At 39.0% G+C, this 16,653-nt stretch overlaps 1 protein-coding gene and 1 pseudogene across 5 annotated transcripts in view; one reads left to right on the top strand and one right to left on the bottom strand.

The window, feature by feature from the left end:
- The window catches only part of GRIA4 (glutamate ionotropic receptor AMPA type subunit 4), a 413,519-nt gene that overhangs the window by 119,830 nt on the left and 277,036 nt on the right, over positions 1–16,653 (top strand). For all 5 annotated transcript variants that reach the window (XR_002831674.1, XM_006098831.3, XM_006098833.3 and 2 more), the window contains exon 3: positions 15,190–15,429. Coding sequence is in view for 4 of the 5 variants with exons in the window: in XM_006098831.3 (XP_006098893.2) it covers positions 15,190–15,429 (240 nt within the window). In the remaining variant the exon portion in view is untranslated. The remainder of the gene's footprint in view (positions 1–15,189; positions 15,430–16,653) is intronic.
- LOC111827925 lies at positions 12,857–13,644 on the bottom strand (annotated as a pseudogene).

Genomic DNA, 16,653 nt, shown 5'->3' with positions numbered 1-16,653 from the left:
AGTACTGACAATAAACAGCTCAAATTGAAGAGCAGCAGGTTAAAATGAAGACTGAAAATTTAATTTGGCAATATAGCATCAAACCTAAATGAACAGACAGCAGCAGTAGTTTCAGAGAACTCCCAATTCTAAGCAATATGATGCTCACTCTAAAATAAATTTGTCCTCACTCTAAAATAAACCATGTTTTAATTGGTGCAGAGCATTTAAAAATGAGCAGAATATTCACAAATATTCATACTTAAAGATTCTTTCAAAAATTCAGGATTCCCCACCCCATTGGGCTATTATTACTCCTAGAGATGTGAGTGGTTAGCCCTTTTTGGTGGGCAAGTACTCTCAAGTTCCTTGCCCATATCGCAATCTTTCCCTTGGCCTGTGTCACCCATTCACATACTCTGCCTAGCCCTTCTATGGCTGGATTTCACAGGTTTCATTTAGAGGAAGTTAATGTCAGGTGAATGGTCAGGAGGCTGCAGAGTCATATTGAAAGAAGACTCATTAATTCTAGACCATTCTTTTAAAAAGTTGGATATGTTAGAAAACAATTATATTTGAAATGTTCAGATTATTCAAAAAAGTGAATCAGTGTTACTATATGATTTCTGAAATCTATTTCTTTCAAAGCATGCCAAATAATTAAGTTGTTCAGAAAAATTTTAGAATCTCACAGTATAATATATAGTATAATACAGATCTGTTAATCTCTTCAACATGTGGCATAAATTACTCTCTCTCTCTCTCTCTCTCTCTCTCTCTCTCTCTATATATATATATATATATATATATATATAATGAAAATTTATATTGAATAATTTCTTTTTCTTTGGATAGAATGAATAAATGTCATTTTATTTGTTAAGTAACAGATACATATAAATTTCAATTTTTTTCAAAAGACTATGTTTTAATATAAAAGTCTGATTTTTTTGGTCATTCAGGGATTTTAACTATTCTAAAAAAGTTATTAGGAAAAATGCTATTTTAGTGTAAAAGCAAGGAAATATATACTTCAAGTTTAATGCTTTTAAAGGATTATGATTATAGTGATTACTAGACCAAGGCATATTCTATTATAATTTCTCAAAACTGAAAAGCATTTTCTATTTTCATCACACTCAGATGCACACACAGATGTAGTCAGAGCAAATTATTAATAGTATTCTTTGAAAAATGAATCATGGTTTATTATCATAGGGAATGAAATAGCATTTTTATTAGACATCATTCTGTTCTATAATATCCTAATAATTGACAGAAAAAAGTAAAAGGCTTTATAAATCAGAGTTTATTTAACTCAGAAAAGTCTGGTAATGATTCTGAGAATTCAAAACCTTAAAATTATAACTTTGACAAAGTAGCTAGAATGGCTCATCATTTCTATTTTGTATTTTCCATCCTAGTGTACAGTCCAGATGTTTGACAATTGTTCTTGAAATTTGAATCTAGAGAAAATAATATAACACAGCACACAAACCAGCTATTTTAGTAACATCTGGCTCCTGGTTCTAATATTATAATTTAGAATGGAAAAAAATCTTTTACTATCTTTTACTATCTGTTTGTATGTATGGAGAAACTATGCAAATTTTTAATATTTCCATCTAGTCATGGTTACCTGTAAATTCTCTATCAGGATTTTGTGCAGGATGTTTTAGAGGACACAATTACACACACACACACACACACACACTTGAAACGCTAGCTACTGCAGGCTTATTTGTCTGAGTTATATATGTGTTTATCCTTTCTAAATTGAGAGCTAAAACTTGGTTTGCTCTAAGAAGCGGCTTTTTAAACAAGAAACCCATATTTCATAATCCTGTAAGAACTACTTCTGTTTCCACGAAGTGTAAGTATTCTTACAGTGCCTCGTCCAGTAGCAGTAAGGGTGTAATGGCCAATATCCCTTCAACAGAGCAGGGTGGAGAGTGCTCAGCCAGTGACTTTCTTTTCAAGTGGTCGAGTAGAATGAGCATGACCTTTAGAATCCTGTTGGGTTAAAAATTGCTCTTTCCCCACTTAAATGTATCAACTTGTAGACGTTATATAACTTCACCAAATTTTGTTTTTCTTTTTAAAGAAAAAGAAAAAGGAGAATAATAACCTACCTTGTAGGGCTGTTGGAACAAGATAATAAAAATAAAATGACTGTTAGAGAGCCTGACACATAGTAGGTATTTAGTACTTGTTGTTTTCTTCCCTTCCCCTTTCCTAGAGTCAGGCCATCATAATGGCTCCCTCATTCTGGCTACTGGCTCTAATATTATACTTTAGAATGGGGAAAAAAATATTCTAGTATCTCTTTTTATATATGGAGAAGCTATGCAAATGTTTAGTATTTCCATCTGGTCAAGGTTATCTGTAAATTCTCTATCAGGATTTTGTGCAGTGTGTTTTAGAGGAAACAATTACACACACACACACACACACACACTGGATACTGCAATTTTATTCGTCTGGATTATATGTGTGTTTATCCTTATATTTGTCTGAGTTATATGTGAATAGCACTTCCGTTATTCAGGAATCCTAATTGGAGCATGTATAACCCTTAGCCTATAGCACTGAGCAGACTATCGCATTAAAAGTATGTACATTGTGAATTCCAAACAAGTTGCACGTAAATTAACTTTGGTAAAATTGTATCATATTAAATATAATGAGGCATTATTGTATTTTGTAAAAACACAATTTTACATGTTAGATTTGCTTCAAATGGCTGCACATTTTATTCAAAAGATTAGTTAGGCCAAATATCTTCACGAATCTCAAATACCTTTCATGCATGGCATCCTCTTTGCCTCCATTCATTCGGTTATTCATTTAACAAATATTTGTTGAGCCCTGGCCAGGTAGCTCAGTTGGTTAGTGCATCCTCTAATTTGCCACAGTTTGAGGTTCAATCTCCAGTCAGGGCACATATAAGAAGCAATCAATGAATGCATAAACAAGTGGAGCAAAAATCAACATTTCCCTCTCTCTCTCTCTCTTCCTCTCTCTCTCAAATCAATATGTAAAATTTTAAAAAAATATATGTATTGACTACCTCTGTGCCAAGCATTATGCTGGATGCTGGAAAAAATTTGATGATTAAAGCTATCAGAGTCCTTGCTGTCTCAGACACGTCTGGTAGTACTGACAGACATTAAACAAATGTCACAGATTCTACATCCAAAATAAATGATGACACTTCAGTTATTCAGGAAGCCTAATATTCATGAGAACAGTTGTTTTAAAACTCTCTCAGATAGCTGCCAAATATTATTCCATTCCATTTTTAATTGATGTTATCCACTTTCACGATGTATTTAAGTGCTTTTCAGAAAGACAGCTGTGTCTACTTTGATGAAGAAAAGCTTTCAACAGATTTAGACCCTTGAAAATGTGTTTCTCTAGCATAAAAAGAATCCTACTGCAATTATGCAATGCAGTTATATAGTATATAAAATATAGATGATGAGCTGAATGTTTCCATTAAGGCCACAAAAATAAAACTATATTCCAGTCCTTGGGTGCTAAACAGTAGTCCCTTGGTGCCTCTCCCTCTACGCTGCCCTTCATGATTGGTGTTGACAGGTAAAGAAGCAAACACTCACCTGTTATGATTTAGGTGCTTTTTAGAATTGGTTTCTTCTCCTCTCACCTTCCTTCCTTCTAAAGCAGTGGTTCTCAACCTTGGCTGCACATTAGAATCACCTGGGAACCTTTTTAAAATCCTGATTTCTGAGTCTCATCCCCTGGAAATTCTGTTTCTTTGTTATGGGGTGGGGCCACAACATTAGTAAGAAAGAACAGAATTTCCGGAGGATGAGGCCCAGAAATCAGGATTTTAAAAAGATTCCCAGGTGATTCTAATGTGCAGCCAAGGTTGAGAACCACTGTAAAAGGCTCCCTTGTTGGAGTCCTTATGTTTATAGATTAGCATTCTTTATAAAAGAAGGATCTGATCTTTGCAGCCCTCAAACGCCTGCCAGGGAAGCCAACTTTACATTGAAAGGCATTTTGCTCATTGTGCTGTGTATTGAAAATAGCCTCTGCTTATTCCTTTTTCAGCCCTGGAAGCAAAATGAGCCATGTGTTTCCATTATGACGGCCTGACTCCAGAAAGAAATGTGCAAACAAGCCTGTATATTTTTACTGAGCTCTCAATTAGTTTAATTGAGAATTGCAATGTGCTCTCGAGCTGAGATGTCATAAAACTGAAGCGAAGCATGTGCAGGGCTGCGCCAGTGCAGCCTGCAATTTATAGCTCCCTGTGGTCTGCACGGGCATTGTCCAGAGCTGCTTCAGAGAAGACATCTGAGAAAGCAAGAGTACTTATTTGGGACATAATTTAGGTGAAATATTTGTATGTAATTTGCATTTCAACTTGTCATTTATGGTGATTAGCTTCAGTGACTTTATGTACTATAGCTAACGACCCTGTAGAAGTCTAAGAAAATTAACTTTTACATATTAATAACCTATGATAACACCTTAAGGGCATAAATCAATGCATTCTGGACTCAGCATGAGCTATCCACCATCTTATTGAGCCTTGTCAAATCTAATATGAGAAGCTTATCATTTTTAACATCAATCAGAGAAAGAAGGAAAATGATAAACTAATACTTACTGACTTTGTAAAGATTTCCAATAAACTGCTAATGTATTCAGAAAAATTATTTTAAAATCCAGAGGGGTGAGAAGATTTATTTTAGAAGAAATATATATATGGCAAGATTCTGAAAATTAACAGGTAGAAATTAGGTAAATACAGGACCAGGGGTTGTGCAGCAGGAGGCTGTGCAGTGGGAGGCTGTGTGGTGGGAGGCTGTGCTATGCTGTGCTATGGAAGGCTGTGCAGTGAAAAGCTGTGCAGTGGGAGGCTGTGCAGTGAGAACCTGTGCAGTGGGAGGCTGTGCAGTGGGAGGCTGTGCAGTGAGAACCTGTGCAGTGGGAGGCTGTGCAGTGGGAGGCTGTGCAGTGAGAACCTGTGCAGTGGGAGGCTGTGCAGTGGGAGGCTGGCAGACAGAGGCTGTGCAGTGGGAGGCTGTGCAGTGGGAGGCTGGCAGACAGAGGCTGTGCAGTGGGAGGCTGTGCAGTGGGAGGCTGTGCAGTGAGAACCTGTGCAGTGGGAGGCTGTGCAGTGAAAAGCTGTGCAGTGGGAGGCTGTGCAGTGAGAACCTGTGCAGTGGGAGGCTGTGCAGTGGAAGGCTGTGCAGTGGGAGGCTGTGCAGTGAGAACCTGTGCAGTGAGAACCTGTGCAGTGGGAGGCTGTGCAGTGGGAGGCTGGCAGACAGAGGCTGTGCAGTGGGAGGCTGTGCAGTGGGAGGTTGTGCAGTGGGAGGCTGGGAAAGGGCTGGAAGACTGAATCAGTATTTCACATGTAGTTGCAAACTCTATGCTGCTGGATAAACTCATAGTTCCGTCATATTCTGTGAAAATTAAATGTATAAAAATGACAATATAACATCACCCTGATAACAACAGCAATTATACATTCTTGTCACTTCTGAAGAAGACAGTTGTCCCATTACCTGAATTTTAAATTGTTAAAACATTAATAGTTATAATTATATTTTATCTCCTTATAAGGAATCATTAAATTTATATGTACTAATAGCTGTCAGTTTTCAGAAACTAGGCTTTAATTAAAAGCTAATGGTCAGTTTGTGCATGGTTGAAAGGGGAGGGAGAAGACATGTAGAGACCAAAAGGCATTGCCTAGACGCTAGGAAGAAATGAAAACTTTAACTGCCAGAGTAAACTCAGCAGCCCAAAAGTGGAATTTTGCAGCTTTCAGCCAGTCATTCCACACTCTCCCAGTCTCTTCTTATTTATTTTACAAGAAACTATGATTTCATTCCCTGAATGAATGCTAATTGAGCATTTTTCTTATGCCAATTTTAGAGCCTGAGAATACATCAGGGAACAAGATTAGATACCAATAAAATGTGGTTTTTATTATTGACATAATATTAAATTGGGAAGGGATTGGAGAAATTTGAGTATGTTAATAAGTTGAGGGAATGTAGCCAGTAAAGAGGGAGAGAAGACATACTAACTAAAGAAGGCCCCTCAGAAAGAGATAATGAATGGGGTCAAGGACAGATATAAAGTTGGCCTTGAATGAGATGTACAGATGTGTGCAGGGTAGCTCATTCCATAATTGTCCACTCTCTTTTGGCTTTTCTGTACAAACCTATACACTCTGCATTTTCTAGGAGCCTCTCTCTCTCTCTCTCTCTCTCTCTCTCTCTCTCTCTCTCACACACACACACACACACACACACACACACACACACCACATACAAACTCATTGGGGTGCTTGGCAGAGTAAATGTAAAATCCCTTTGGAGAAGTATTTCTCCAAAACAGGCTTCTCTAAATTCTCACAGGTAGACTTTGCTGAAATGTGCTCACAATTCAAAATTATAAAACAAATATGTTGATAATCCACCTTGAGCAAGAATTGCAACATACACAAAGGAGTGTTAGATTATCAAGGATTTCAGATAATGAAAATATCCAATAGAGGCTATGATATTTTAAAATTACTAAACCCATACGAACTACAATATTGGACAGTAACAGTATGGAGGGCATTTTCTGCGGTTAAAATGCTTAAATGTCCTCATATTATTCTGATGGAGTGTGGAGATAATTTATTAAATTTAGAATATTAGGACTAAGATGGGGATACGAGATACACCCTTATGTCCTTCCACAATGAACAGCAATTAGACAGTTATTCACACACAAAATAGCTGTGGGAGAACTCAGGAGTTTCCTAACAAAGTTTCAGGAACACATAGAGCAAAAAAACTGAGAATAACCCGACAGAGAAGGTAGGAGGGAAAGTTCCATTTTGCCTGCATTATCCGATATCCCAGGCCAGCACTGTTCAGTGCCAAGAGGGAACTCTTAGCCCAACACAGTTCTCTTGTCTTGGAAAAGGAGAGCAGGGTGAGTGACCAGCTTCCCCAGCCTTTTGGGGAACTACTTGCAGGGCCCCTTTCAGTTTCACCCCACCAGAGACCAGCAAAGCTGAGACATCTAGAGACCGCCAGGAAGAAGTCAGAAGGAAAGGGTCTACAGCGGTCGTCACCAACGTGGGGCACACGCCCACGGGGGGCAATTTGATTTTTAAGGAGGGCAATTCCAGAATGAGTTATTAACAGTGAATTTTTTGCATTTCTTATGGCTGTAGGGGCCTCAGACACAGTATATACATATGTAGTGACATATTTATGCATTTCATTTCTCTATTATATGTTTTGAAACCTTATTTGCTATTTTTTCACATCACTTCATACTATTATTATTTTTTTTAACAATTTCTTGGGGATTTCTTCCTCAGTACTTCAACTGTTCTTTCCTTCTTTTATTTTTCTATTTCATGGATGCCATGTTCTTTGGAAGCTTGTTGAGACCAAGTTAATGGCCTTTTAAGCTTCCTCCATGTGAATAGTTCACTTTTTGAATAATAAGAATTATATGTCACAGGGAGGGGGGCATCGGGATTTTAGAGATGCTTAGGTGGGACATGGCCAAAAAAAGGGTGGGAACCACTGGTCTGCAGCAGGGGTCCTCAAACTTTTTAAACAGGGGGCCAGTTCACTGTCCCTCAGACCATTGGGGGGCCGGACTATAGTTTAAAAAAAAACTATGAACAAATTCCTGTGCACACTGCACATATCTTATTTTGAAGTAAAAAAACAAAACGGGAACAAATACAATATTTGTATTTGCATGTGGCCCGCGGGCCGTAGTTTGAGGACCCCTGGTCTACACTATCAGTCATGCATGGGAGTGACCTTGGTTCCCAGTAGCTTAATTGTCAGAGAACCCCAGTAGGTTTCACTGCTGAAAACTTCAACAGTCCTTAGTTAACAACACTATAATACATACTTGAAAGTTGCTCAGAGTGTAAATCTTAAATATTCTCATCACCACAACAAAAAACTGTAATTTTGATAAATGTACTAACTAACCTTATTGTGGGAATCATTTCACAATACATACATGTATCAAGTCATCACACCTTAAACTTACACAATGTTATAGGTCAATTGTATCTCAATCAATATGGAAAAATTATAAATGTTTGACAAGTAAATATATAAGATAAATTAAAGAATCAACATAATAAATATAACTTTCAAAACAGTAGAGGAGAGAAAAGAAGAGTTTAAAAACTTATTTAGCCCAACAAATACTATTGAGAGATATAAATTAGTACATAGTTGTGGAACTAAATTTAGTAATATTTACCAAAACCCTTGAAAAAGATTTAAAAAAAAGATTCATATACTTTACTTATAATTTCACTTCTAGCAGCTTACCTTAATGAATTACCTTAATGAATAATCAGAGATGGTTGTCATGAAAGCTTTAGTTATAATAGCAAAAAAGAAAAAAGAAAAACAAAACAACAATTCAAATATTCAATATTAAGAATTTTAAAAAATAAACAGTGGCACAAAAATAAAGCAACATTCCTTAAAAGTGTATCTATAAAATATTTATTGAATGCTTACCATGCGTAGGCATACCCCTAAGTACTGGATACAAAGATCATCCTGGTTATTTATTGCTACTAGAAGCCCAGTGCACGAGTTTGTGCAGGGTGGGGTTCGGCCGGCCCACCCCAATCAGGGTGGGGGGGCAGCCGGGGGCAGGGCCAGCTAGGGGGAGGAGCCAGGGGTGGTTGGCAGGCCAGCTCTGCCCCCTTGTTGAACTCCTGGTCAAGGGGACAATTTGCATATTAGCCTTTTATTATATAAGAATTAGTTCATTTGACTGTCAACCTGGAGCTTAGCTGATGGTGAGGGATAAGAATATTGGTTCCTTTCTATGTGGGCCTCTTCACGTCACATGGTCTTCCTCACAGCATGGTAGCTGGGTAAAAAAAAAAAAATCTGTCTCAACAGAGAGGCAGCCATAGCCTCAGAAGTCACATAGAGTCACTTCTGTCACACTTTAATCGCTGAGGCAATCACTGAAGCCAGCCCGGGTTCACGTTGAAAGATCAGACTCCAGCTCTGAATAGGAAAGTATCAAAGTTCTGGAATACAGTGTGAGAGAGAGAAAATACAGCTATACTAAAATTCACAGTGGGTTGGAAGTGATGAACTTAGATACATAGATCTGGAGTTCAAGAGAAAGATTTGAAGTAAATGGTACAGTTTGGGGGATCATGATTACATAGGTGGTAATTAAAGCCCCAGGGTTGGCCATTTTCAGTGGAATTGCGTTTAAAGTAAAGAGGGGAGTTTTAAGGCTTACCACATTTAAAGGAGCAGAGGGAAAGAATATTCAAAGACACTAAGAAATATCTAGAGAGAGTGAACGGAGACGAGAGCATGGTGGTAAGAAAGCAAGGGAAGGAAGCATCTGAGAGAAGTGTCCAAAGTGTCAACGACAGTAAAGGATTCTAGTAAGATAGGAGCTAAACTGTAAGATTTAGGTTGTACGTGGTCATTACCAAAATTGATGAAGGTGGTTTTGGTGGCTGAGAAGTAGAGCAGCCAGAGTAATTTGAAACAGTGTAAGTGAAAGACTCCTTTAGTGACTGGGAAAGGGTAAAAAGAGGTAGGAAGCATAGGGTCGAGAAAGTTCTATGTTTCATAAAATAAGAAGGAGTTCAGCTCGTTTGAAAGCATTTTGGGAATGCATTTAGGGAAGGGGAAAGTTGAAGATAGGAGAAAGGAAAGGTCACGGGGTGAAGCAGTGGCCTGCGTCCTTCCTCTCCTGCTGTGGTGGTCATGTCAGTCAGACTCAGCACCTTGCTCTAATGCTCACAACTTGAGACGCTGAGCTAAGGCAATGCCATTTGATTTGTATGTGACATGGGGCGATAAACTGTCACAAACTGCATAACAGTTTCACTGGTTTGGCATCTGGAATGTAGAATCTGGGATGAAACTGGGTGACTACTTGATGAGAAGACATAGTTAATCCATTGACACCATCAAGTAAAGACGAATGGATTATGACCTTGTGTTTATATTTTATGTTTAGTTACATAATACAGGATCCAAGTGATTTCATTAGTGAAGCAGAATACAGAATATGCAATGAAACTTGGTTAGTGTTTATATCTCAAAACATGTATCTACCTAATAGGATTGCAACTATTTAGTAACTCAGTGTTCTCTTGCTTATTTTATTTAGCCATGTAGATAAGATTCAGTTTGTTCCCTTTTATGTTAACTGAACACATTGACATTCAGTTTAGCCTCCTCTAATTAATTGATGTATGCATATATAGTTTAAGTTCCATTGTTTGCATAATTATTTGTATGACAAACATCAATAAATGTCATCAGACATAACCAAGTAAATTTTGACTTGAGTGTTGGCAAAGCTAGATGGTAATACTAAATATGGAAATAATTATATTTTAAAATTTAATCTATTGGACTAAATAAAATACTTTCCAGGATAGAACACTGAGATAATAACTTTGAGCATTTGACTGACAATGCATTCACACACATAGGAAACCCAATAATCCTCATATGCCATGCATATAATCTAGGTAAAATAGCTCGAGAAAAAGTTGAATAGAATAATATTAACATTTCTGGACATTTGCAAAGTGAAAAGAAAAGTTGAGTGACATAATACAGCCAGAAGCAAAGTTATTAATCTAATATTTAGTACAGTTTCAAAATTAGTTTATTAAAGGCAAAATGACAGATGGCTATGAAAAGGAGAAGAGATACATATTTATGATGATGCTTATGAATGAAAGTAGATAGAAGTTGTTTAAATATCAAAAACATTAAGTTTGTTCGGTATCAAACACAATAAGTTAAAATAAGTTAAATAGCATAGCAAGCACCAAAGTAGTGGAAAGTCATAATGAAGTCTGAAAACAGTATAGTAGGAATAAACAGTAGAGGAATTTTGTGCAGGATACATTGTTTCTGACCTTTTTTCCAAAGTGTAATATTTTTTGCACATAAAATTTTATGTTTGCTCAGTATTTGAAATACATAAAATCAAAAGGGGTCCAGGCTTGCCTCCCACCCCCTTCTCACCAAAGGTTCTCATGCAAAGCTATGCAAGTCCCCCTAGAGAATTTGTGGAGTTCCTAAAAACTCACTGTTTGGAAACCAAAATTTGACAAAGGTAAATCCCAAAACAGAAGGGATTATGCAACTGCTCATTATATGCATGAATAACTTAAAGTACATGACTTGTAAATCCTGTGTGTTTACATTTTCTTGAAAATGTAATAAAATCTGTGTGTAGTTTTAGCACCAAATCAAAAGTCAGCATCTTAGATATGATTTCTAAAGCTCTTCAACTTTATTTTTTTCAGTAAAGTAAAATAAAAATTAATTGAAGTAGATTATTTGCAATGTAAAGATTGAAAGTGGACCCTCATTTTCCATGAAAAATCAAGAGAACAGAAAAAATATGACAACACAAGGAGTACCTCCAGGTTATGCTAAATGTGCAGCACTTACAGAAATACATCCCAAAGTCTTGATGAAACATTCACAAGGTTAAGGTCTTACCCAGCAGCTTGATTAATCAGGTCATTTAAGGTTAAGGGTAAATTCAGTTGGGCCCAAAATGTCACAAAATAATGTTTTCTATATCTTGCAAGAAAATGACAGTCAGTCATTGTGCCAGGACTAACTTTCCAGGTTGGTCAGTCTATTCAGGTGATCAAATCCTAGTTCCTGGGTGAGCCTAGAACATATACAGTATCTCTCAGAGCACATTATCTAAAGAAGACCAATAGCATTCATTTGCTGTAATTGTTACCTTCTCATGTACAATTACATTGCTTAAACTCTATTCTCAATCTCAAGCGATACAGTAAACAAGAACAAAAGAAAAACCTCCATCTTTTATTAACTTATCTTATTTAATTATGCTTCATAATTTCCAAAAACCCAGATATTGTGGAATATAGATATAAATGTTAGTAGGAAAATTAGTTGTCTCAGAGCCTATTATTACTTTAACAAAGCAAAATCTAATTTCTTTGTATCACTATGAACTACTGCTAAAATAAATACCTCTAGATCAGTGGTTCTCAACCTTCCTAATGCCGCGACCCTTTAATACAGTTCCTCATGTTGTGATGACCCCCAATTTCATTGTTACAAATTGAACATAATTAAAGCATAGTGATTCATCACAAAAACAATATGTAATTATATATGTGTTTCCCGATGGTCTTAGGCGACCCCTGTGAAAGGCTCATTCAACCCCCAAAGGGGTCTCGACCCACAGGTTGAGAATCACTGCTCTAGATTATCCATACTCTGGGTTTCTTAATGAGCTAAGCAATTACAATCAGTAACCAAAATCAGAAAACCGAAAAATTTTATAAAGCTAACAACTTCTTAAACTAGCTATATAAGCCAAGGAGAAGTAGGATCTTCAGCCATGTGATAAACTAGAAGAATTTGAAATTCAGAAAGTCTCAATTTATTTATAAACTAGAGGCCCGATGCACAAAATGTGTGCAAGGGCCTTGGCCCCAGCCCCTGCCCGCTGCTGCCTCTGCCATGGCCCCCACCCACTGCGGCTTTGTCTGGAAGGAAGGATGTCTGGAAGGATGTTGGTCTAATTAGCATATTATGCCTTTATTATTATAGACTAGAGGCCTGGTGCACAAAAATTTGTGCACTCGGGTGGGTCCCTCAGCCCGGCCTGTGCCCTCTCGCAGTCTGGGGCCCCTTGGGGGCCCCTGCCCCTGGCTGCTGGCACCAGTTTTCCTCTGGCGCCAGGAACTCAGGCTTTCGCTTTTCGCCAGGAGGGGCTGGAGCGGTGGGCCCCGGGGGCGAGGCTGAGGCTGGTGCAGCGGGCGAGGGGCTTAGCTTTTTTTTTTTTTTGCCGAGGAGAGCATGGGGTCCATTTATTGGGGGGTCAGTCAAAGGGGGGGCTGGCTAGGGTGGGGTAGGGCAGCAGCTTGTCTGGCCCCCGAGAAACCCAACTTGAGTCCAGGGCCTCATTCGCTTCGAAGCCAAAGTCTTCCTCCACCTTTATCTGCACGAGGGCCAGCTCCGGAGTCAGTGGGACTCCCGCCCGGTGTCCTTCCCGTGGCGCTCGCCGCCTCTTCCGCCCGCTGGGCCCCTCGCCAGGGGCTGGGCTGCTGGCTTCTACGGGCACTGGCGTCCTCCTGGGTGGGGACAGCCCCTCTTTCTCCAGAGGCTCTTTCTCAGCGTTGCCTGGAGTGTGGGCATCTGTGCCCTGGCTGCCCGCGTCCTCCAGTAAGATGGTGAACTGGCTGGCTCAGTAGTCGTCGCCGTAGGAGTCCAGCACCCTCATGAGGAACCTCCGCTCCTGCTGGAGTCTCCGTGTTATCCTCTGTACCTGATGGAGCCGGTTCAGGACCCGCTCGTTCACCTGCTCGATTTCCCTGCAGCGCCGACCCAGCGCCTGGTACTTCCTGTGATTGAGTTCCTGTTGGCGCTGCCGCAGGCCTCGGGCTGCCTCCACCTCTTCGTCTCGCTCCTGGAGGCTGGAGCTGCCCAGACACCCAAACACAAACTCCACTTCGGTCTCAAGCTCACTCTCCAGGATGTGACCACCGAACAGCGGAGGCAGCGCCAACTCCGAGCTGGGAGTTGTTGAGAACTCCTCAAAGCCCACAGTTGCCATGGTCCCCTTTCTCTGCTCCGGCTCCATTTCTCCCCGTCTCCCAGCGCAGAACTTCTAACCTTGCAAACCTCTAGGTTAAAGTGGCTCGCAAAACGACAGGCCCCATCCTATTCCACGGCCAGGCACCCGGGTCCCGGCCACTAAGCCTCCCGGGAGTTGTAGTTCTCTATTTCTGGCTCGCCTCCTTCGCCCCACCCCCACCCCGAGTCCTGGCTGAAAGTCCCTGCTCACTGGTCTAATGCTGCTGCGAGGCGTCTGAGTCGCCTCCGTCTTTATTCCAGTCCCGACACCGCGCTCTCTGACCACGGAGACTCTCCGCTTGGGAGGCCTGGTCCTCTCCGCGGACTCTCTGTGGGCCCCGGGGGCGTGGTGGAGGCCGGCTCGGTGGGCTTCCCTCTTTTCTCTTCACTCACCACGCCCGCTGGCCTTCGCTTGCTGCTCCTGCGCCTACATATGCAAATTAACTGACATCTTTGTTGGTGGTTAACCGCCATCTTTCTTGGCAGTTAATTTGCATATTGCCCTGATTAGCCAATGGAAAGCGTAGCGAAGGTACAGTCAATTACCCTTTTTGTCTTTTATTAGATAGGATGGGAAAAGAGTACCCCTAATGTAGGTTTGTATCCTTTATAATGTAAACTAGAAAAAGTCACCCAAGTTTGAACTAGAAATCAAAGAAATCAGTCATGTCAATAAAGTGATCAAAATATGATGGGGCAGGAATCTCAAGAACAATTTTCTTCTCTTTATAAATTTGCCCCATTGTCTTTGCAACAACTCGGGGGATGGAAAGAAAGGCAAGGTGAGCCTGGGCACCTGCTTACCTCGGTTCTCTTCTTTCAGGAGAACATCATTCTTCCGGGTGTAGAATTGCTGTCTTTGCATGTGGCCTACCTACAGGCTGCACAGGTTGCCACAATTGTGCTAAGCATCTTGCATATCCCAACAATGACTTTCCAGACTGCATATTTTTTTATTTTCAAGCAAGATTCAAGAGAACTCTAAGGTTGTGATAAAAAATGAAACTACCACTGCAAAAAAAAATTAATAATTTAGGCCGAGTAACAAATGCAGTCCAATTCAAACTAGACAAGATAAGCATATGGCTTACAACGGATGGCACTCTGGTTATTTAAATGTTCCTCTAAATATACTTAAACATTTTCAAAGTATGATATTATATTTTTATATGTAAGAAAAACATATGGAGAAAAATTTAGATTTTTTTCACACTTAGAGTCTCTCACTTAGGATTTGCCACCTTATCCTGGAATACCATAGATTACATCATTTTAGTTAAACTTCCCTTTAATTTAAATCAGCTTCTTGAGAAAGGAAGCATATAGCTCCAAGTTATCTCACTCAATGCAGGATTTTGAATACAAGTTCAAGAATTCATTAATTGATTGTACAATTGATGGCACACTTCACTTGTAACCTTTTCTTATATTCCTGACATGCCAATAATTCAGAGATTTCTTTTTCATTTCATCAGCTGTAGATGTGGAAGTTAACAATTTTAGAGTGTACTAATGGTTTGTATTCTTTTTTTTTCCTTTTCTTTCGTTTCAGTCTGTTCCCAGTATTCTAGAGGAGTATTTGCCATTTTTGGACTCTATGATAAGAGGTCAGTACACACCTTGACCTCATTCTGCAGCGCCTTACACATCTCCCTCATCACACCAAGTTTCCCTACCGAGGGCGAGAGCCAGTTTGTGTTGCAGCTGAGGCCTTCCTTGCGAGGAGCACTCTTAAGTCTGCTGGATCACTATGAATGGAACTGTTTTGTCTTCCTGTATGACACAGACAGGGGTAAGTCACGATTCCATATCTACATAAGTAGAACTCTCATTTCAACCTGAAATGACCTTATATACTTGTGTGATTTAGCAAAATATTTTAATCCCTAATATGGCTAAAATTAGAAAATGGTCAATGTGTACTGTTAGTATTTTTACCTTGATTCTGGAGGAAATTCTCTAATTAAATAAGCTTTAAATTCACAAGGTTACTCAGGAGCAAGCCATGCTTGGTTACGTAGTTGAAATTAAGAGAAATTATTATTTTTAACAATTCTGAAGTCATATTTCAGGTACCATGAAGTAAGTAAGTCTTTTATCTCAAATGTAAATAACTTAATGTTTTGAACATCTTAAAAGAGTATCATACTGAGCCATGGCTTTGAGTTTGAAATGCGAGACTTTACATGAGGAATTGGAGGATCATGACAATGACAATGGATCTGGAAGTAAGGCTTCTCTTGCCGGCACCTTTCACTTTGCCTTTAGCTACCAGGCTGCCACTATTAGTAAATGATATTATATGTGTTGGAGGAACAAGGCGGATCACTAACATTAAATTATTCACAATCCATACATGTTTGTTCAAAGTATTTTAATTTTTTTAGTTAGAGACATAGCTTAAGGAGTTGTTGTTGTTGCTTTCAATTCTGTTTTTTATTTAGTGACTAGAATCATAGCAACATGTTATATTTCAAAATAAACATCAGGGAACCACCTGTGGGGTTTTGTCATTGGTCCTTTTTCCTTAAAGTGTAAGATTTATGAGAAGATAAGAAGTTAGAATAAAAGTTGAAACAGGCAACATTTTAAGAGCATCCTTGAATAGAATTCCATCTGTGAAATGAGTAAAACAATAAACATAAAAGCCATAAACAAGCAAGGTAAACCTCTTGAAGATATAATTACCTTCAAAGGTTCAAAGCATAATTTTCTATTTCATATATGAAAGCTCAGTAAAGGAATTTATCTTTCTCATTAAAATTCACATTTTTAATCAGGTGGGGATAGTATGTCAGATGAGATGCCTCATCAACATTTCTCTTAGCACATTACTTATATTGGCATTCATGGTACATTTTCCTTTCTGAGACAAGCTCAGAAAAGCTATACTATCAATGTATTTTCTGCATGGGTAGAGCATACTCTAATTCACAATTGGAAATATGAGAATCTACCTACGTTTTATGACATCATTTTCCATTAACTAACCATCCAAAACAACCAAGATTTCTTT

The sequence above is a fragment of the Myotis lucifugus genome, unplaced genomic scaffold, assembly GCF_000147115.1.
Source record: "Myotis lucifugus unplaced genomic scaffold, Myoluc2.0 scaffold_248, whole genome shotgun sequence".
Classification (NCBI taxonomy): domain Eukaryota; kingdom Metazoa; phylum Chordata; class Mammalia; order Chiroptera; family Vespertilionidae; genus Myotis; species Myotis lucifugus.
This window is presented reverse-complemented; position numbering and strand designations above follow the sequence as displayed.